The sequence below is a fragment of the Ipomoea triloba genome, chromosome 5, assembly GCF_003576645.1.
Source record: "Ipomoea triloba cultivar NCNSP0323 chromosome 5, ASM357664v1".
Classification (NCBI taxonomy): Eukaryota; Viridiplantae; Streptophyta; class Magnoliopsida; order Solanales; family Convolvulaceae; genus Ipomoea; species Ipomoea triloba.
In genome coordinates this window covers 2,894,829-2,918,304 of record NC_044920.1, presented here as the reverse complement: position 1 = coordinate 2,918,304, position 23,476 = coordinate 2,894,829, and the positions used below count along the sequence as shown (strand labels likewise).

General features: G+C 30.7%; 1 protein-coding gene across 3 annotated transcripts; it reads left to right on the top strand.

The window, feature by feature from the left end:
* Positions 1-8,780: 8,780 nt before the first annotated feature.
* LOC116019561 (telomere repeat-binding protein 2-like) lies at positions 8,781-13,767 on the top strand. Of its 3 annotated transcripts, XM_031259830.1 has the most exons (11): positions 8,781-9,206; positions 9,956-10,013; positions 10,135-10,249; positions 10,339-11,182; positions 11,283-11,489; positions 11,579-11,632; positions 11,752-11,831; positions 12,000-12,241; positions 12,352-12,669; positions 12,744-12,807; positions 13,306-13,767. In XM_031259830.1, exons 3-11 carry the CDS (start codon positions 10,169-10,171, stop codon positions 13,498-13,500), a joined length of 2,085 nt encoding a protein of 694 aa, XP_031115690.1. In that variant the 5' UTR covers positions 8,781-9,206; positions 9,956-10,013; positions 10,135-10,168; the 3' UTR covers positions 13,501-13,767. The 3 variants fall into 3 exon arrangements, with proteins under 3 accessions (XP_031115690.1, XP_031115689.1, XP_031115691.1); XM_031259829.1 differs by lacking the exon at positions 9,956-10,013; XM_031259831.1 differs by lacking the exons at positions 8,781-9,206; positions 9,956-10,013 and adding an exon at positions 9,273-9,676.
* The last annotated feature ends 9,709 nt before the right edge of the window (positions 13,768-23,476 follow it).

Here is a 23,476-nt window from a genome sequence, read left to right as displayed (position 1 = left end):
ACAAGTTTAAAAGTGCATCTACTGATAATTAACCATGCATTCAAGTTTGATGAACTCTAAGTTGCATTAATATGCAACGGTGCAACAAACTTAAGTGCATTCTTTTTAGATCTTGAGTGGAATGTTAGTTATTACTCCATAGTTGATAGTGTCAAGCTTATCAAATGCACATTCAGAGTTTGTAATTATTACGTTTTAAATCATTGTCAAGTCAATCTAAATGTTTTGATTATCCAAATGGATAGACTAGACTATTCCATATTTTTTTTTTTAGTAAGACATATTTCTACTTCAACATACCCCATCCCACCTCACCCCCCCCCCCCCCCCCCCCCCCCCCCCCCCTCATTCGTTTTTGCCGGAGACGAAGAGTTGGAGATGAAGAGATCTCTTGGAGACGAAGGAGTGTGGAGGGAAAGGGGTGGCCGCCGGCCACCTCGGTGTTGTTGTTTTTTTTTTTAAATATAAATTTTAATTTTTTAAATTTTATTATTAAAAATTATTTTAAAATGTCAACTCATCGTCCACGTAAGCAGGTTACCTGATGAAATAGATGGTAACCTGTTATCAGGTGAAATTGCATGCATTTAGAGTGTTCAGTGGCCTACTTGCATTTTTTTGTTCAGTGACCAATTTGTACCTTATTCATATTTTATTAGCTACAATATTTGTTTTATGATGTTTTTTGTTTTTCATATTACATTAATATTTGCATATTGCGAGTGAAACTCATCTAATCAATTTTTAATCAAAATTTGTTAAAAGAACTTTCATTTAAAACCATTGCTACATATATACATATTAGTTTAAACTTTCGATTTTTTTTTTTGAAAACCAAATAAACGAACTTTATTAAATACTCAAAAGCAACTGTTGAATATAATTCAGATAAGTAGAAAACGAAGAACGAGGACCAGACTGAGAAGCCGTAGCTTTAACTAACACATGAGCTAACTTATTCGCTGATCTAGGAACAAAAACTTTCGAATTTATACACATGGTTTGTTGGCTTTTAATATGATCTAGAAAAAAAGATTACAGTATCGGTTGTCCTTGCCGAATAGCTGGTGTTGTAATCTTTACGGACAATCGATGAGGACGAAAAAAAAATCATAAACATTCTAAAGTTTAAGGTGCGTCTTTTCAAAGCTTAAGATGCGTTATTTTAACACTTAGGGTGTGTCATTTAAATATTTAAGGTGTGTCATTTATACACTTAAGGTGCATAAGTGAGTCATTTAAATATTTAAGATGCGTCATTTTAACACTTAAGTGCGTGATTTTAATTTACTATTTAACTAATGTGCATCTTTGTAACACTTAAGATGCACCATTTTTACGCTTTGCTTCTTTCTTTTCAGGATGCGTCTTTCAAAAAAATTCATTGATTTAAGCCGTTGATCTAGATTTGATCAACGCCATTGATGCGCCATCCTATATATATGGGTGCACTCCAATGAGAACGAATGATATTAAAAATGTAAATTTGAATAAAAATAAACACCACAATAACAAATAACTATTAATTAAGAGTAAATTAGATTTTTAAAATCAAAATACAATAAGCTGATATCAAAAAACTATTCAAAGTAAATTTTTTTAAAACTTATTAGTATCAATAAGCTAAGCCAAAAAAATTGTTTACCAAACACTCATATTAGTTGTTTGACTAGTCAAAGAAGCTAACATTGGTCAAAAGAGCTAAGCTTTGGTTAAACCCAAGAAAAAAAAGATCTTTGTAACATGATACATCGTTTTTTTTAGTATTATTGACTCTTTTGCATTGTAATATTTGTTAATATATACTTTCTCAATTTATTGAGTCACAATTTACAAAGAGTCAATTCAATCTCTACTGAAATTTGAATTCATAACCTCTCATCGGAAAGAATCAACGTGATACATCATTATATATACACAAAATTAGGAATCAAGTAATATACTTATTCGCCATCGTTATCCGAATCAGTCAAGAAAATCATCCTCTATAAAGTCTACTACGTGACTTGAAGTGATGAACTACTGCGTTGTTTGCACGTGCTTTGGCGGCGAAATTATGCCAGCATCCAACGTATTGTATTTCGGACAACCAATGAAAATTGCAGAAGTCTAGAACAAAAAAAAGTGGATAAGGAAACCAATAAAAACAAGAAAAATACTTGATACAAGGAAACCAATAAAAAGAAGGTGGATGGTGTGGTCCCATATAATGGCCCAAATGATTTATAACCACAAAATGTGAATATTCTGTCATTTCTGTGAGTGAAATTTTATGGTATTTATTTATTTACTAAGAAAACAAAAAAAAAAAAAAAAAAAAANTGCATATTGCGAGTGAAACTCATCTAATCAATTTTTAATCAAAATTTGTTAAAAGAACTTTCATTTAAAACCATTGCTACATATATACATATTAGTTTAAACTTTCGATTTTTTTTTTTGAAAACCAAATAAACGAACTTTATTAAATACTCAAAAGCAACTGTTGAATATAATTCAGATAAGTAGAAAACGAAGAACGAGGACCAGACTGAGAAGCCGTAGCTTTAACTAACACATGAGCTAACTTATTCGCTGATCTAGGAACAAAAACTTTCGAATTTATACACATGGTTTGTTGGCTTTTAATATGATCTAGAAAAAAAGATTACAGTATCGGTTGTCCTTGCCGAATAGCTGGTGTTGTAATCTTTACGGACAATCGATGAGGACGAAAAAAAAATCATAAACATTCTAAAGTTTAAGGTGCGTCTTTTCAAAGCTTAAGATGCGTTATTTTAACACTTAGGGTGTGTCATTTAAATATTTAAGGTGTGTCATTTATACACTTAAGGTGCATAAGTGAGTCATTTAAATATTTAAGATGCGTCATTTTAACACTTAAGTGCGTGATTTTAATTTACTATTTAACTAATGTGCATCTTTGTAACACTTAAGATGCACCATTTTTACGCTTTGCTTCTTTCTTTTCAGGATGCGTCTTTCAAAAAAATTCATTGATTTAAGCCGTTGATCTAGATTTGATCAACGCCATTGATGCGCCATCCTATATATATGGGTGCACTCCAATGAGAACGAATGATATTAAAAATGTAAATTTGAATAAAAATAAACACCACAATAACAAATAACTATTAATTAAGAGTAAATTAGATTTTTAAAATCAAAATACAATAAGCTGATATCAAAAAACTATTCAAAGTAAATTTTTTTAAAACTTATTAGTATCAATAAGCTAAGCCAAAAAAATTGTTTACCAAACACTCATATTAGTTGTTTGACTAGTCAAAGAAGCTAACATTGGTCAAAAGAGCTAAGCTTTGGTTAAACCCAAGAAAAAAAAGATCTTTGTAACATGATACATCGTTTTTTTTAGTATTATTGACTCTTTTGCATTGTAATATTTGTTAATATATACTTTCTCAATTTATTGAGTCACAATTTACAAAGAGTCAATTCAATCTCTACTGAAATTTGAATTCATAACCTCTCATCGGAAAGAATCAACGTGATACATCATTATATATACACAAAATTAGGAATCAAGTAATATACTTATTCGCCATCGTTATCCGAATCAGTCAAGAAAATCATCCTCTATAAAGTCTACTACGTGACTTGAAGTGATGAACTACTGCGTTGTTTGCACGTGCTTTGGCGGCGAAATTATGCCAGCATCCAACGTATTGTATTTCGGACAACCAATGAAAATTGCAGAAGTCTAGAACAAAAAAAAGTGGATAAGGAAACCAATAAAAACAAGAAAAATACTTGATACAAGGAAACCAATAAAAAGAAGGTGGATGGTGTGGTCCCATATAATGGCCCAAATGATTTATAACCACAAAATGTGAATATTCTGTCATTTCTGTGAGTGAAATTTTATGGTATTTATTTATTTACTAAGAAAACAAAAAAAAAAAAAAAAAAAANAATTTATTTTTGTGATTCTCATTTCGAGTAAGGAGATAAAAAAAAAGATTTACTTTCAAAATAAATAAGTATGAACTTGAGCTCTTACCCAATAAGCCTTTTTGAATAGCCTATGATGAAAATAATGCAAGTTTCTGTCAGCTCTTAGTGTGTATACTGCATGTGGCTAGTTGTTAATTGCTTTAGTGTTATATTTTGAATAACTTTTCTCTAAAAAAACAAAAAAAAAAAAAAAAAAAAAGCGAACATTTCATGTTTACACTGTAAATCTAATAGAGGCATACTTCTATGAGAAATATTCCTTATTTATAGAATTATGAACCAATTAGAGTTATTTATTTAAAAATATTTAACAAATCTAAAGTAATTATAGAAAAAGATACGATGATATTTTTGTATATAACTCAAACATTGAAGTGCAATTTATAGTGTAATTAACCAAAATTATAGAACATAATGCATCTGCTCACTAGGCTTGTACATGTGGACACATCACACACTCTATGGTATTGTTAGTTGTACACTTGTACTATATAATGTTGTTAAATTGCACTTTAAAGTTCAATTTATTTATAAAAAATTCATTGTATTTTTTCCTCTCCTTACTTTAAGCTTTAAAATACTGCATTCAAGATCTATAAAATTTCAATCGCGTGTGTGCATGATTACTTATATGTAAATGCACTATTAAGTGTTTTCAAATGTATCGTCATAATTACAAAAATAGTATTATTTATTTCTCACTTTTTCTTTAATTTACAACTTTGCATGCTCCATCATAAGAGATCGGAAGATGAGCGGCCATGAGCACCACTCGTATGAGATTTAAAGGGGGCGATCATTGCCACCCCGACAGTCATGATTGTTTAACAACAATGGTGTTGGACAGAAACGACCACAATTCTCTTCGTCTAGTTTATTTTATTTTATTTTTCAAAATTTTTAATTATATTTTAAATTTAAATTTGTTATAAAAATTTATTAATTTATCCCAAGTCATTCCCATATCGGATGTCTGATTGCCACATTCAAATAATAGCATACGTGTAAGCCTACATTGCCAAATCAGCAGTAACTTGTTGGATATGTAAAATGGGGGCTTAATTGCATTTTTTTTTTCTCAGTTTAAAGTGATTTGATAGAATTTTGTTTAATACGGAGTAGTTAGCAAGAGGCTTAATGCCCAATAGCACAAGGCCTCAATTTTAGACTATTTAGTAGGCTTGTAGAGCTCATTCGTTTGATCCCTTTTAAAAAAAATTTAAAAAAAATTGTTAAACACGGTTTGAAATTGCAAGGCAATAACGTTTATTATATTCAGGGCCGTTTTTGGCCCGTGCATAATGCCCAATAGCACAAGGCCTCAATTTTAGAGGCATATTATTTATTTTTGACCTGGCTGCTTAAGAAATTAAAAAAAAAAATCTGCAATTAAGCCCATATTACTTCACGCCTCTTTCTATCTTGCCTAAAATTCATTAGTTTCTTTCCCCAAATCACGCACCACCATTGAAGAGGGCAATATTCTTCCGTCCCCACTAATTTTACAACTTTCCTCCAAATTTCTTTGATTACTAAAGTTGCAATACAATTTTTAGTTCTCTCCTAATTAATTGAACATGATTATGGCAAAATTATTCAAAATATTTGACATAATTCAAATTTTCTCCTCAATCAAATCTGAAGTTTTTATGTATCAAATGGCTAAATTAGGGCCTCATTTATTTACAAGGATGTAGTAACAAAAAAATCAAAAGACGGCCTGATTATATTTAAATTAATTGTTCATTGGCAAGTTAAAATTAAATATTCAATCTAAATTGTTCGAAATATCCTATTGTCACCAAAATTTATGTTTCTTGAGTTTCTTCATATTAAAAAAAAAAAATCACATGGCAAAAACTCATATTCAAAATAGATAGATAAAGGAAACACCACTTGGTATTTCTGATCTGAGAATGTGTGTGTGTATATATATATACACTCACTATGCGTCATTTGTTGATTGGACATAGAAGAAAAAAAAAAAAAGAAGAGAAGAGGCAAACAAAGTTGAACCATAATCTTAAAACTAATAATCGTCCAACATATTACATATTAGAAAATAAGAAAAAGAAAATGTATATTAAAACTTGATACAAATAATGGGGTGATGAAGATAATAAGTATACCCTTAAAAAGTAAAATTTTCATATATATATATATATATATATAATTTACTTATATCTAAACATTTATTATATATATATACAAGGTCTCATATATATATAAGGGGTGAGGTGGGATAAGGGAGGGTTTCAGTTATCCCACTGCCTCATACTAAATCCGTCCATGCATATCAAGTTATCATAAAATAAAGTGTAAGCATCACAAAATATTACTCGATGAAAATGTGCATGGGAGGGAGGTGAGGAAGTGGTCCAACCGTCCTATCCCCAACCAAAGCATATGGGAGGTGAGTAGGTGATATTTAATAACCCATATATCATGCATGTTCTTTAAGCTTTTATGAAATAGAAAATTAATGACAATGAATTGCCATTCAATTGTTTGATTCATGATAATGAATAAAGGCAATCAATTGTTTGATTCATTGATAGATAATGAATAAAGGCAATATTTATGTCAATCAGAGTATTAGTTTTAACATGGGGTACTAAAAAGGTCACAAGTGTCTGAAGAGTAAATGATATGGGATTGTGTATAGTTTACTTAAGTGTTTCGAATATTGGAGCATAATTATCTATTAAGAAAATAACAAAGTAACAATACATGAACTAAAAAGTATGATACAGATTTCATGTATGGAATCCTATTTAAATAGAAGTTGCTGCAAAGTTTTACGTGTTAAATATGTGTAATCATAACCTAAGAGCGCAACTTCCACGCAATGTTTTCTTTTATGTGCATATGTGGTAGCTTCATCCATCATTAAAGGCCATATATATAATGGTAAGAGCATTGTAATAGTTGAGTTTTTTGTGGTTTTTGAAAAGTTTTTGTAGGTGTGATTACAAAAGAAAATATGAGAGGAAAGAGAAAAAAGAGAAAAAGAAAAAAGAAAAAAGAAAAAAAAAACGAATTCTGACAAAAAAAAAGGTAGCTTTAAAAGTTAGAGTCTAAATCGCCCCAGCGGCCGCGCGAGAAACACGCGTCCGCTGGGGCGCGAATTGCATTTTTTTTTTCTCTAGGAGAAAAAATCTCTCCAAAATTTTGCCTTCCGATCAGCTTTGTTCTTCTACACATGGTTTTTTCTTTGTCAAAATCCTCCAAAAAACCATAGGTATGGATGCTCTAATAGTCATGTTTACATATTTGACTCTCGAGTTTGGACTGATGGGACTCTTTGAATTATTTGTTGGATTGGGCTTATTAAACTTATTCGAGGCCCAATAAAAATCATGGTTGAAAAAATCGATAGGCGCTCCTCGAGTGCCCGGGGAGCACCTAGGGCGACTAGGCGGCGATTAAACGGCGCTTATGCGCCCGTGTATTATTTTTTAGTTTTTAAAATTTTGTTTTTATTTTTTTATTTTTTAAAGACTAATAATTATAAACTATTTAATATTTTAATACTTAATACTAAAATATTAAATATTAACCTAAAAAATATTTAGAGTTTGAACAATTTAGGTCTATTTCGCTCAAAACGATATCGTTTTAAGTAAAGTAACATGGACAATAGCTAATCGGCTGACTAGGCGGCCTAGTCGATACCTATGACGCCTAAGCAGTCATTGCCTAAGCGGCGTTTATGCGACCGCCTAGACCACAGATTATGGTGATACGCTAAGCGAAATTTTTGCAACATTAATAATAATATAATAATAGAATTAACTTTACTTGTAGTTTAAGTACGTTGGTGCTTTCACATTCAATCCTTTTATTTTTAATATGACCAAATTTAATGATCTATTAGTATTTGCATCCAACAATCTCAATTACAAAGGCAGTTTTGGTATTTGAAATTCAAATATTAAATAAAGCTCTATTTTACACCGCCACAACAATTAAAGCGATAGTGCAATCGACCACTTCTACTACTTGCACATTTTTACCACCACATCCACTACGTACGCAAATAGCATTGTCAATTACCGTATCATACTTAAACTAATTCGAATTTGTACTGGGTCGACCCAATAAAAGAGTAAAGTGCTAGTCATATTAGTTTTTTTGATCCATATGAAAGAAATTTTAGACTCTAGACTTCTCTTAAAGGATTAGAGTATATGGAATAATGGTCTTACCATCTAAGCCAACTTAACCTTTGTTTAAATGTTGGTATAACAGTATAGTTAATATATATATATACATTATATGGGGTGGGAGAGTGGGGATAGCTCCCCATTGTAGCTCCGCCACTGTTTAAACCCATATCATACTTACTAATTTTCGTTTGCACTAGACTGACTTAATTAAGAGATAAAGTACTGGACATATTAATTTTTATATATGAGAGGTTTTGAACTCCCGACTTCTCTTAAGGGATGAAAGTGTATGAACACTCACGCCAACCAAGCTGGTTAATATAAAATAAAACTTTAAAAATTCTTAAAAAGCTAGAGATGAAAATGGGAAATAGTTTTTATTTGTAATAATTAAACAGGCCATTCAATTATTTGTCCAATCTTGCTATCTTAGCCATAGTTTACAAAATACTTTACCAAACAGGGCTAAAAATAGAGTCATGGTAACTCATTCTGAATTCAGAAACAATGTGGGGTCAAAATGTAATTATCACAAACTATGTGGTCCAACTGAAAATCGTCCCCACCTGTAACAATACAAAGAACACCTCATCAGAACAACTATGGGAGTCTTACGTAAATCTGTCCAACACTCCAAACCAACCCACCGTTTTTATCTTAAGGACTAAAAAGAGTCTGTGGGAACCAATTGGGTCCAACTGAAAATTATCCCCAAACTTCAAAGAACCAAACATCCCATGAACACAACTACAGAGGATTTCATAAATCCGTCCTAGTTCCAACTTTACCATCATCTTACAAGTGTGGGCAAGAGAGAAGAGAGAGAAAGGAAGGGGTTTTAGCGGTGTTTTTCTTTTTTCCAAACCCAGAGGTTTTTCGTTCGTGTCCTCAACTTCATTTCACGTAGGAAATAGTGTAACCCATTCTTTTTCTTTGCCTTCTTTTCGTCATTCTCATAAAAGGGTCACAAAAAAAAAGATTTTTTTTTTTGGGGTGTTTGTTGGTTGGATTGTACTCACCGTTCCAACAATTTGTACAGTAGAGTAGATTTCTTCATATCAGGTAATTCTGTTTTTCTTTTGGGTTTATGTGTTTGGGGTTTTGTTGTTTGAGCAATTCATTTGGTGTTTTTGACTTTTTGGGGGGAGAGGTTGATCCGATCTGCGTTGGATTTGGGTCGATGTTCATGTGAAATTCGGGCCGATCAGATCCCGAGATCGGATCAGAGTTACTGAATTGGGTGTTTTCTGGATTTGGTTGCGTAAAGAAGTTCATTTCGTAAATTCTACGCGTCAAGCCACGGAATAATTGAGCTGGAATTTGAATCTGATTCCACTTTCCGGTTAAATTTTGTCTCCAGAAACCCATTTCGGGCAATTGATCTGTGGAATGAACGATGTTTTTGAAAATTTTTGACTTTTTGGGGCGCTTCTAATTGGACGCAAAACTCTTAAGCCAGTTTGATTTGAGGTGTTTTGGAGCTCAATTTGATCTTCTCTGAAAGCTGGGGATTTGAATTTTGTGTTCTTGCGGTCCGATCTGATCTCTTCTGCTTAAATTTGAGGTTTTATTGGCATTTTCGGGGGAATTCAGGATATGATCTCTCAATACATAAGACTAATGATATATGTTCGGTTATAGTTTTATGGATCAGAAGTGTATTCACATGATGAACTGCTTTTGTATAGGAAAGGGGGTGGTTGTTTGTGATTCTATTAAATTGTCTTGCATACTTTTGTTTATGGTGATGCTTTTTGTCATTTGCCCAGGAATATTCTGCTTTAATTTGGTTTTATAAATCTGGTCCACAGGTGATAAATTAGCAGTTGATGGATGATTTTGATGTGTTTGTTTTTACTTTGTTTTAAAGTGAGTTTAATCCAGAAGAGATTTTATTTTTGTGGTTGTGCTTTGCTGCCCTGTTTGCCCGAAAACTTTTGTTAAATTTGCTCTAGTTTGAAGTGAAATTCATTCTGCAACTTTACTGCAGTGGATTGTGTTGATAGTGGCATGGTGCTTAAGATATGGTGATGAAAAAGAGGCTGGAGTATGGTTTCGATGGTTACCGGTTTCCTGTTGTGCCTCGGGCTCCTAGATCGTCTAGAGTAAGTGCGGTTTTGTATTGAATCTATGCATCTTGTTATGTACTTTCTACGGTTTCGTGAATGTTTATGGGGAATTTGTTGTGATTCAGAGGAGGCATACCGGAAATGTGGATGATAAGCAAATTTGTGCGTTTGAGTTGTTGGCGGCTGTAGCCGGGAAACTTTTACTGGAGAGTGAAAGCTCGGCTTCTAGTAATGCAGCCCAGGGAAAAGATGGACCTGCAATTCAGAGAGATGTAACCGAACCGGGAAATTTTCAAGAAGACAAAGCTTCGAAGCCGGAGTGCCTTGATCGGGGAAGCTGTGTGGAAAGTGCATTTTTACCCAAAGGCGCAATTCAAGAGCAGAAAATCAAGCATGGCAATGGCGGATCGTCATATTCGGAAAATAGTTCTGTCTCAGAGAGCACTTTTACTGAGTTCTCCGGAAAAGTCTATTCGGGTGTCAAGTTGGAGAGCGTTAAGAATCCCGATGCTGAAGGGAATTTCAATAGTGAAGTGGAAGGAAGACCGTCTAACCTTGGGGATTTATGTAGTGTTAAAATTAACAGCGCGACTCAAAAACAGTTAGCTGATGACGGGATGCAGGCGGGAGACGTAACTATGGCTAGCGGTTCCAGTGTAAAGGATCTGATAAAAAATTATTTAACTACTACTAATAAGAATACCCTCAATAACTCAGATCGTAGTGTACAGATGCCCTTGTACAGGGACCCGGTTTCTAGTGCTTCTTTTGCAAAGCATAGGAGGAATGATGTAAAGTTAGGTATTAGAGATGATGACGAAAATTCTTTTAGGTGCTTTAAACGTAGCACCAAGATCAGGGCCTTTAGGCATCGATCACACAATGGGTACAGAAGAATACGCAAGTTGTTGACATCTAGACGCTGGCATGTAGCTCCCGGGTTGAAGGAATGCGAATTTTTCAACTCTTGTGAGTGGGAACATATATATATTTACGTAATTATAGTCGGATTATGGTTTTAGTTTGTGTACTTATGTTGTTTTTTATCTGACGTGTTTTGGCATTTTAGACAAGGCAATGAGGCCGTATGGTAATAGGAAAAGAACATATGCACAACAAAGACGCCACTTTGAAAAGGCTCCCAAGAGAAGGAAATTGTGTAGCCGTAGCTTTGCTATTGCCTATGACCAAGAGGTCAGTAGTGAAAGCATTTCTAATTTGCCCGAGAAGCAAACCAATGGAGATAATTACGGCTCGGCCTTGATTGCGCACAGAGGTCCTTGCCTTGCTGTCGATTGTCATGTTTGCTGTTGCCGTTCTCTCGTAGTTTGTAGTCATGCTAAGTAATTATACTTAATTTTTCAGGTATCGGGACTACGGCTTCTGTTAAAGGTCTTCAAAATCCTAAGGATCCCAATGGTATGATTTTTTTTTAATTTAAAAACTTTTCCGACTCGTAGTTGATCCAGATTTGGTCTTTTTGGCCATATATTGTTATTCTTAAAAGCTCCTTATTCGGCGTTTCTTTTCTCTTTCAGTAAAATTTAGCATCAAGTCATTTAGGGTGCCAGAGTTGTATATCGAGGTTCCTGAAACAACAACGGTTGGCTCGTTAAAGGTAAGCAGGATAGTGTAAAATCCTGCCCTTATGAGTTTTGAGAACGAAAATGTTCTCAAGGATAGTGTATAATGTGAGCTTGAATTTTGTTTATGAAGAAATAGTATAAGCTGGAGTAAGATTTTGCTCTTATGATAGCCATTTGAATATGAATGACGTTTTCTTCAGAAAACGGTGATGGACGCCGTGACAACTATACTTGGTGGTAGTTTACGGGTGGGAGTGATTCTTCACGGGAACAAGGTCAGAGATGACAATAGGACTTTAGAGCAAGCTGGTATTTCGCACAATGGTGACCTTGACGCTTTGGGTTTTACGTTGGAGCCGAATTCGAGCCAAGTTTCGTCTTCCTTGCCTCCTAAGGATCCTCCGGCTTCATTACTTGCTGCTGCAGAAAAAGAACTCCCCGGGTAATTTGGATGTGAAGCAGTTTTTTAATCGAGAATCGCTCAAGATTATTCGGCTTCTATACTTTTTCAGTGTTAGGGAGTGTTTATACTGATCATAATTTTAAACCCAGGAATCCCGCCAGCCCGAATTTGGATTTGGCACTTTTAGCTATTCCTCCCGATCCTTCTCCGGAATTTAAGTTGGATAAACATGACGAGAGTAACCATGAGTTGTTGGAGGGCCCCACTGATGCATCGAGAAATGTAGTTGGCCCGGAGTCCCAAGCTCTGGTTGCAGTTGAGCAAACAAATGCGGAGCCACTTGCTGTAGTCCCGATGAACCAGAAAAGTAGACGGGCTGAATTTTCACAGCGTAGGACAAGAAGACCGTTCTCGGTTACTGAAGTCGAAGCATTGGTGGAAGCTGTTGAGCAGCTCGGAACCGGAAGGTATGGACTCGCCAATCCCAAGTTGTGATGTTAAAACACGATATGCACTAATAATAACCGATCTGATTGTGCAGGTGGCGCGATGTAAAAATGCGTGCTTTCGACAACGTAGATCACAGGACATATGTCGACTTAAAGGTAACAAACAGAACTAATTTGACATGGAAATTTTTAGAAAGATTTTTCGCATTTGCTTTTGACAATGTTGTTAGATCATAGGACATTTGTGCTTTCCTTGTTATTTCCTCCTGTGGTCTGTGCCATGACATTTTTGTCGGTTTCTTTCATATGATAAGATGCTTTATGTTATGGAACTTCACATGTCTGTCTAGTTTTATAATACTTCTTTTATATGTACATTATTATATTGGACTGGTGAATCTGGCGGGGCATCTCTGCATGATTGCATAGGAATACTTACGGGGCTCTCGCATATTTTAATCCATATTACCAATCTCGTAGTTTTATCGTCGCATCCATGTGATGTGGGGTTGTCGGTTTCTGCCACAGCCCCGATCAGGTCTCTCGTTCGAGGGGCTCCCGAGGCACCTCGAGTCCCGTTAGTTCACTTGAGCCAACGCCTTTTGGCGGGTTTTTAACTATTTTGAAAGCGCATTTGATGTGGGGTTTGTGCAGGACAAGTGGAAGACGTTGGTCCACACGGCGAGCATTGCCCCGCAGCAAAGGCGGGGGGAGCCGGTGCCGCAGGAGCTTCTGGACCGCGTGTTGGCCGCGCATTCGTTCTGGTCGCTGCAGCAGGCGAAGCAAAACGGGAAGGCCGAAGCTGTTGTGAGGATTGGCGATGCCCCGGCGCAGGTTGTAGAGGCTTGAAAGGTCAAAGGTGGTCTCTGTTTGATTTCTGAAATGTAAAGAATTTATTAACAGAAATTGTAGAAAACAACATTACATTACAACATTTTCACATGTTTCTGTGTTATTTTCTCACAGATTGATTGATTTACCTTTAGTATTCCACCCTGCTTGGTGGATGCCCATTGTAAATGAACCCAACCAATAAAGCTGTCTAACAGACAACCTAGGAGTTTATGTCCTTTTTCTTCTTTTCAAGAATTGAATCAAATGCATTATGTTTTTTTATTATTGTTGTTATTTTTGGAATATCATAAAACACTAATGGAGCTTGTGTGATAGACAGGAATAAAATTACTGAGAATTAAAAGGGAAGAAGTAATATAAAAATTAAAATATTCTTGTGTAATAATAATAATAATAATAATAATAATAATAATAATAATAATAATAATGGTAAATTTATTAATTTATTAATATAATATTTTTTCTTTTCTCATTTGTTGTGGAATATCAATTCCGGGAGCTAACTAAGAGTTTCAATTTCATGGTTGACGAAAAGAATTCTAATTCTTGTATATCAAATAGAACGCTATTTTTTTAATTTTTCGAGACTCTTCTTTAAAAGGCCTTAGGTGAAATTATTAGTTTCATACGGCGATCATCAAAATTCAAATTTTTTTACCGTAACCCTAATATTAGGGACGATGGAGGACTAACTCAATTGACATTTCTATTTGTGCAGCCTAAAACATTGAATCACTTTGATAACTTTATTTTCACCATTAAAATTTTCTAAAATCTTCTTTTCTCCAAGTCTCTGATCCCTAAACTTAATTTCAACTAAGGCCACCAACACCGACCACCATCTTAAACTTCATCATGCCATTAGACATAATGTCACATTTCAGACTAATTATCATTTCCAATCAACCTTATAATCTTATATAAAATATATGTTTAATTAAACGGAATAAGCAACCAATCATTGGTCCAACAGTGGATTCTATAATTCGGCTGAGTGGTGGTGAAATGGGCAAATTATTCTATGGACTCAGATTCAAGATACACAATTTACCTACTGAATGTTCACAATTTACATACTAAATGTTCACAATTCAAATTGTGAACATTCAGTATGTAAATGAACTCAGATTCAGCTTGTAAGGTGGATCTGGATCCATAGTATAGCTATTGGGTAAAATGACTTTAAAATAAAATTATTAAAAAAAAAAACTGCTACAAGTGGTAACAAATTACTCATCTATCCTCCTCCAGTCCTTTTTCCACGTGCCATTATTAATTTTATATTAATATTAAATTATTTCCAAGAGAGAGGCATTAATTAATTTTTTTATAATTATTATTTATTATACATAAAAGAGTATTGTTGATTGTGTGGTAAGACAATAATCTGGGCAGAGTTGACAACCTTAATTGTTTATTGAGACAAATGACATTTTTATGCATAAAAAGACTCCAATTGATAGGGAAAAGATAACAAGGGAATATGTTAGATCTAGCCTTAAAAGAAATGTTCAAATTCATTATGATTGAACTACATATTCGTTTTTATATTTTATTACAAATGTTCACCATACTTCAAACATAATTTTTTAATATTTATATCTAAATTTGTTATGGTTAAAATCGACCTCTTATTTAAAACGCAAGCTGCCAAGGACCTTGTGGTCCAGTGGCATCAAACCCTTTCCTTTATACGGGATGTGGTGGGTTCGAGCCTCAGTGGAATATATATATGTATGTATGTATGTATATGTAGCTATCATGGCATTCTAATTAACTTAAAGTAAGATTAAAAGTTTACTATTATGTTTCACAGTGTAATTAGTTATAAAGATTTAAGTATCACTATATGTTGTGCAATAATATTGATTGACAATGTGCATTCAGTAAAAACAATGTATTTATATTGATGAACAATAATCTTAGTATATATAATAGATTGTATTGGACAATCTATTACACATGTGACCACGAGCCTGGGAATAAGCTCTAGTTTCGGTTGATTCAAGTATAGGTAAAGCAAGTTTTGAATCTTTAACACACATAAGTGGAGAGATCTAACTATATTATTAATCGACTCGAAGAACATTATTATGATGGTAAGTTGTTGACGAGACTGGGATTATGTCTTTTGGTACAATTGTGAGCTCAGATCTGTTATGCCAGGTGCAAGTTGTTAGAATGATGACTAGTGAAGTGGTGGTAAAATTGACTTTTGCTATTGATCGTGCTCGACCTTATGACCAGTTTATCGACCAGATGTGTTTGGGGAGAATCCATGAGCCCGCTATTTAGATTATAGGGATAGTAAAACTGTCATATAATCTCATAAACTAACACCAAAAGTTATAACTTTATGATAGTAAATGTATAATTTTATTTTCTTATATTCACGTAACAGTTTGCATTAAATATATATCATCAATAAAATGCTGAATTTGGTCTTGTAGACTAGATGCATGGTAGCTAGCTATACCAATGAATAAAGGAGATAGGGTTCGGCGGTGATCATCAATGTTTGCTAGACACTAGCTGCATGCATGTTACACCATGTGAGATGAGTAAATGTATTCACAAGATGGCCAACCCACCCAACCCCCCACCCCCAAGGACAAGATCGACCATTAAAAAAAACACACTATTACTTTGTATTTTGTAACGTAGTTATTTGGTGTTATATATGTTGGTTGGGTCATCGATCATATCATAGATCTGAATAAGATGAGAGAGTTATAGAGAGTGGTTGGTCTTACATCTTATCCTCTTTCTTACGTTTGTGTCTGCACTCAAATCTGCACATGCACTTGAAAGCTATAGTTGACCCATTAACCAGCCTGGATAAGGATAGCTATGGAATGGTATCTCTAATTTTAATTTGATCTCACCACCAACATGGGATTCAGTGCAGCAATTTTTTTTTTTTTTTTTTTTGAAATAATCATGATTAATTTTTTCTTTTTTCAAACATTTTCGGTTTAAAAAATATGAGCTCCCACTACCGAAATTTTAACTCATGACTATGACCACTCATTTGGAATGGTAATGAGATGCAATTCCGCTACTTCGTGCATAACTTATGGGTTAAACATGATTACGCATATAATTCAGAGACTAAGTCTATACCACGGGTATAACTAAAAGATAAAAAAATATAATTTTTCCTTATTATTATTATTATTATTATTATTATTATTTTGGAGGAAAAACATCAACTTCATTTGTCAACCAAATTAGAAATCAAATTGTCAACAATAGAAAGAGAGAAACATCAAATAACATACTACAATAAGACAAAAAAAAATGGCTTTCATAGTTAACACATAGGCTACCATATTCGTTGGCTATTTAAGAAAAGAGAAATCTATATCTATATATATATAATAACAGAAGTGCCTGGAACATTTTTCCCTCCCAAACTCTCAAGGGCATTTTTGTAATATCAAATATTTGGATAAAAAAATCATTTAAAATTAAAATTAATTACACTTTCCTTTTATAACCTTTTGCTTTACCATTTGTGCTATATATATCACCATACTCTCCCTTTCTTGTCTCACAAATATTATATTCTAATAAGCCACTAAAACAAACTTAAAACACATCTCAGTCTCCCTATCTTTTGTTTCTCTCCTCTATCTCTCACCTTCCAGATTTGATCTCACCACATAAAAACACAATGAAGAAGAAAGCCCGGAAGCGCAATCGTTCCACCATCGAAGAAGAAGAAGAAACTAGATTTGCTCTCACGCCGTCGTTCCAGATATGATCTCACCGCTACACGGTTGCCATTACATCAAAGAAGAAGAAGAAAGCTCGATCGCCGTTCTCGAGAAGTATGTTTTGTTGCATACATTTCTTCTCCAACCAAGCATCCTCTTCACCAAAACCACATACATACATTTCTTCTTCTTTTTTTTTCTTTTTTTTTCTTTTTTACGAATTTAGTCAGACAGATTGTTTTTCGCTCATCAACCAGTTAAGATTTCAAGATTAATTACATTCATGTGTTTTATATATTGAAAAATTAACTTTTAAAATCTAAATCCTTTTCTATTTTTTAAAATCTTTGAAAAATTTATTTATCATTCGAGACAATCACGTGTCAGTGTGTCACATGTTGAAGTAAAAAAAAAAAAATGTAACTTTGCATACACAAAACACTTTAAAATTAAAGACTTAATGAACCGTGAACACCGCATAGACTCCTTCTCCGACAATCATGTTTGTCAAATGAATTTAGAATAAATTAAATTAAAAAATTCATACAATTAATTAATAAATTTATAAAAATAAAAAGATACATACAAATAATTAATTAATTTTATTTACAATTATAATTATTATTATAATTAACAATTAAAGAATTAAGAAACTAATTGTAATAATTGTCCAGACTTCATATACACTAATAATTATTATTCTATAGAGATATTTCAATTTTTCAAAATTAAGTAATTAATTAAATAGAGTTTAGTATAATTAAGGAATTATTATTTTGCTAAAATTAATGAATTAATTGTAGTAAAACTAATAATAGTCATATTATTACACTAACAATTATTATTCAAATTAAGCTAATAATTATTCATAATACTATACAATTATTACTATTTTATGAAATTAAAGAATTAGTTGAATAAATTTTAATAAAATTAAGAAATTATTATTTTGCTAATTGAGAAATTAATTATAGTAAAGCTAATAATGGTCAGATTAGTATACTAATAATTATTATTCTAATTACGCTAATAATTATTCATATTACTATACAATTATTAGTATTCATATGGTAATTAATAGATTGTTTTTATATATGGTAAATAAGTTAATAATTAGACAAATTACTATACATATATTACCAATTAAGTCATTTCTCACCTTTTATTAGGTTGTCCATAAAATAAAAATTCGACATATTAATATTCGAAATGATTGTACTATAATAATATTAAGAAATAAGGTATTAAAGAATTAATTTTAATTAATCAAATAATGATCCAGACTACAAAAAATATCATTACACCATTTCACACTTTTTAATAGGTTGTTTTTAAATATGGTAATTAAGTCAATAATGAGATAAATTACAATACATATATTACTAATTAATTAAATAATGATCCAGACTCATATATAGTTATATACTAAACTCACGAAACTTACTATTTATTGTTTACCTCATTCTAGAACGATATATAGATACATACTCACATACTTACATATTTTAATTGAAAAGGAATTTAACTTTAGAAACAAAAATGACAAGTTGGATATTACTTAAGATTTTACCATGTATTAAACTCTAAATAATTGTGCTAAACTAATAAGTTAAGATTTCAAGATTAATTACATTCATGTGTTTTATTGAAATAATTAACTTCTAAAATCTAAATCCTTTTTTATTTTTTAAAATCTTTAAAAGTTTATTATCATTCGGGACAATCATGTGTCAGTGTGTCACATGTTGAAGTAAAAAATAAAAAATGTAACTTTGCATACACAAAACAATTTAAAAATAAAGACTTAATGAACCGTGAGCACTAGAGAGACTCCTTCTGCGACAATCATGTTTGGCAAATAAATTTAAAATAAAATAAATTAAAAAATTATTACAATTAATTAATAAATTTATAAAAATAAAAAGATACATACAATTAATTAATTAATTTTATTTACAATTATAATTATTATAATTAAATAATTAAAGAATTAAGAAATTAATTGTAATAATTGTACAGACTTCATATTAATACACTAATAATTATTATTCTATACAGATATTTCTATTTTTAAAAATTAAGTAATTAATTAAATAGACTTTAGTATAATTAAGGAATTATTATTTTGCTAAAATTAATGAATTAATTGTAGTAAAGCTAATAATGGTCATATTATTACACTAACAATTATTATTCAAATTAAGCTAATAATTATTCATAATACTATACAATTATTACTATTTTATGAAATTAAAGAATTAGTTGAATAAGTTTTAATAAAATTAAGAAATTATTATTTTGCTAATTGAGAAATTAATTATAGTAAAGCCAATAATGGTCAGATTAGTATACTAATAATTATTATTCTAATTATGCTAATAATTATTCATATTACTATACAATTATTAGTATTCATATGGTAATTAATAGATTGTTTTTATATATGGTAAATAAGTTAATAATTAGACAAATTACTATACATATATTACTAATTAAGTCATTTTCTCACCTTTTATTAGGTTGTCCGTAAAATAAAAATTTGACATATTAATATTCAAAATGATTGTACTATAATAATATTAAGAAATAAGGAATTAAAGAATTAATTTTAATTAATCAAATAATGATCCAGACTACAAAAAATATCATTACATCATTTCACACTTTTTAATAAGTTGTTTTTAAATATGGTAATTAAGTCAATAATGAGATAAATTACTATACATATATTACTAATTAATCAAATAATGATCCAGACTCATATATAGTTATATACTAAACTCATGAAACTTACTATTTATTTTTTACCTNTTTTTTTTTTTTTTAATTTTTTATTTAAATAATTTATTATTAAAAATTATTTTAAAATGTCAACTTATCGTCCACGTAAGTAAGTAACCTGATGAAACTGATGTTAACCTGCTATCAGGCGAAATTGCATACATTAAGAGTGTTGAATGGTCTAATTGCACTTTTTTTTTTTGTTCAATGGCCTAATTACACTTTCAAGTTACGTTCAGTGGCCAATTTGAACCTTATCCCAACTCGAAATAATTGTGCTAAACTAACAAGTTATTAAGATTTCAAGATTAATCACATTCATCTGTTTTATTGAAAATAAAGACTTAATGAATCATGAGCACAGGAGAGACTCCTTCTGCGACAATCATGTTTGGCAAATAAATTTAAAATAAATTAAATTAAAAAAATTCATACAATTAATTAATAAATATATAAAAATAAAAAGATACATACAATTAATTAATTAATTTTATTTACAATTATAATTATTATAATTAAATAATTAAAGAATTAAGAAATTAATTGTAATAATTGTCCAGACTTCATATTAATACACTAATAATTATTATTCTATACAGATATTTCTATTTTCAAAATTAAATAATTAATTAAATAGACTTTAGTATAATTAAGGAATTATTATTTTGCCAAAATTAATGAATTAATTGTAGTAAAGCTAATAATGGTCATATTATTACACTAACAATTATTATTCAAATTAAGCTAATAATTATCATAATACTATACATTTATTACTATTTTATGAAATTAAAGAATTAGTTGAATAAATTTTAGTAAAATTAAGAAATTATTATTTTGCTAATTGAGAAATTAATTATAGTAAAGCTAATAATGGTCAGATTAGTATACTAATAATTATTATTCTAACTACGCTAATAATTATTCATATTACTATACAATTAATTATTAGTATTCATATGGTAATTAATAGGATGTTTTTATATATGGTAATTAAGTTAATAATTCGACAAATTACTAAACATATTATTAATTAAGTCATTTTCTCACCTTTTATTAGGTTGTCCGCAAAATAAAAAATTTGACATATTAATATTCGAAATGATTGTACTATAATAATATTAAGAAATAAGGTATTAAGGAATTAATTTTAATTAATCAAATAATGATCCAGATTATACAAAAAATATCATTACACTATTTCACACCCTTTAATAGGTTGTTTTTAAATATGATAATTAAGTTAATAAAAAAACAAATTACTATATATATATATATATATTTATTTATTTATTTATTTATTACTAATTATAATCAAATAATGATCCAAACTTCATATTAGTGTATACAGAAATTATTATTTTTATAATAATTACAATTAAATTATTTTCAACTTTTCCCATATTTATTTTAGTAATAATATAATTACATAAATTATATTACACATTAAATTTTTCATGATAATTGCAGACCAACGAGTTATATATTATTCAATTAATTGAGTGATACTTTTACACTAATCTCATAATCAAATAAATGTAGGCATCCAAATATTAAAATTGTTCATAGTTTCATCTTTAATTTTATTATTTAAAAATATAATAAATTCGTGCATCGCACGGGTAACTTACTAGTTAAGATTAGAAAGGATAGTGAAAGAACTTGTGGCTTAGTGGCACCCGATTTACACTCCTGTGTGAAAGGGAGTGGGTTTGAGGTCAGTAGTACGCAAAAAGAAAAAAAAGATTAGAAATGATAACTATTCTTTATTATTTCTCTTTTTTTTTTTTTGTAACTCGATTAATATAAATTATGTAATGAAAGTATATCCTAATAGTATTTTTCGTTTCAAAAACAGCGCCAACTGCCGTTAAAATTTAACAGATTTCGTATTTTTTGGGTCTTGATAACAAAATAAAATTATAATGTATCTAAAATAAAAATGTCTCATGCACATATTATGTTTATATTATCAAATGAAACTGCAATTGAATTGAAATGATACTTAAGTTGTGTTGAAATGAAACTGCTACATGTATAAAATGGAACTGAATAATATGTCTACATATTAAGTATATATTGTCTAATGAAACTGCAGTTATTTTAAAATGATACTAAGTTGTGTTGCAATGAAACTACCGTCTATATAAAATGAAACTGAATAACAATTTAACATATCTGAGTGTATATTATCCAATGAAATTGTAGCTATATCGAAATGATAATGTAGTTGTGTTGTAATGAAACTACAGTGTATATAAAATGAAACTGAAAAACAGTTTCACATATTTGAGTGTATACTGTCCAATGAAACTATAGTTATATCGAAATAATATTGTGGTTGCTTGTGTTGCATATAATGAAACTACAATGTATATAAAATGAAGCTGAAAAACAGTTTCACATATTTTGGTGTATATTGTCCAATGAAATCGTAGTTGAATTAGAATTATAATTTAATAGTGTTGTAATCACACTACAGTGTTTATAAACTGAAATTCAATAACATTTCTCAGTGTAATAAGACTATTGTATGTATAATATCGAATGACATTGTAGTTATGCTGAAATGAAAACAATGTATATAAAATGTAACTGAATATGTTATACAAGTAGACTCTACTTACGCGAGTGGCGCGGAACGGGTGCCGTTTCTTTTCATTAAAAGAAACGGCACGCTTTGGACCATGATCCACGGTATAATTTGCGACCTCTACCAATATATTTTTTTTTAATCTTTTGACAAAAGGTGGAATCGCCCACCTCAGGCGCTCTTTTACCTTGGCTCAACAGTTTGTGAATGGATAAATCGCAATGACTCAACTAACCAACAAAGGCTAGACTTTTACTCACTGCACACAAGCAATCCCCTCTCATTTTGAGAGGTTCACTACCACAAAAAATCTTTTTAACATCGATTATTTTGACATACGACGATGTCGGTTATTTTCTGGTGTAATTCTAACTGACATAATAAATAAATGATACGACGTCGTATGTTATGTTTAAATTTTTAAATAAGTACATATGACATCTGATTTTAACAAAAAACCTATGTCATATAGTTACATTTTTAAAAAAATAGAAGAAGAGATACCACGTCAGTTTTGAAAGAAATCGACGTGGTATCATATTTAAAAAAATAAAAAATACAAAGATATTAAGTTGATTTTTGAGAAAAATTGACATCGTATCCATTTAAATTTTTTTAATATATAATTATATATCACATCGATTTTTAAAACAAACCGATGTGGTATCACTTTTTTATTCTCTTTCTTCCACATAAGCTAGAGCCCCACAAAAAACTTCTAAAAAAGTTAATAATGTAATTGCTCTAATTATATAAATTCATTATTGTTGGTGACATTTTTATGTACCTGCAATATATATATATATATATATATATATATATATATATATATATATATATATATATATATATATATATATATATATATATATATATA

Excerpts from the sequence above, each read along its gene's own strand:
- LOC116019561 (XM_031259829.1), top strand. The coding sequence starts at position 10,169 with ATGGTGATGAAAAAGAGGCTGGAGTATGGTTTCGATGGTTACCGGTTT. Across the intron at positions 11,183-11,282 it reads ATGCGAATTTTTCAACTCTT|ACAAGGCAATGAGGCCGTAT; the intron begins GTGAGTGGGAAC and ends TTGGCATTTTAG. Across the intron at positions 12,242-12,351 it reads GCAGAAAAAGAACTCCCCGG|GAATCCCGCCAGCCCGAATT; the intron begins GTAATTTGGATG and ends TTTTAAACCCAG.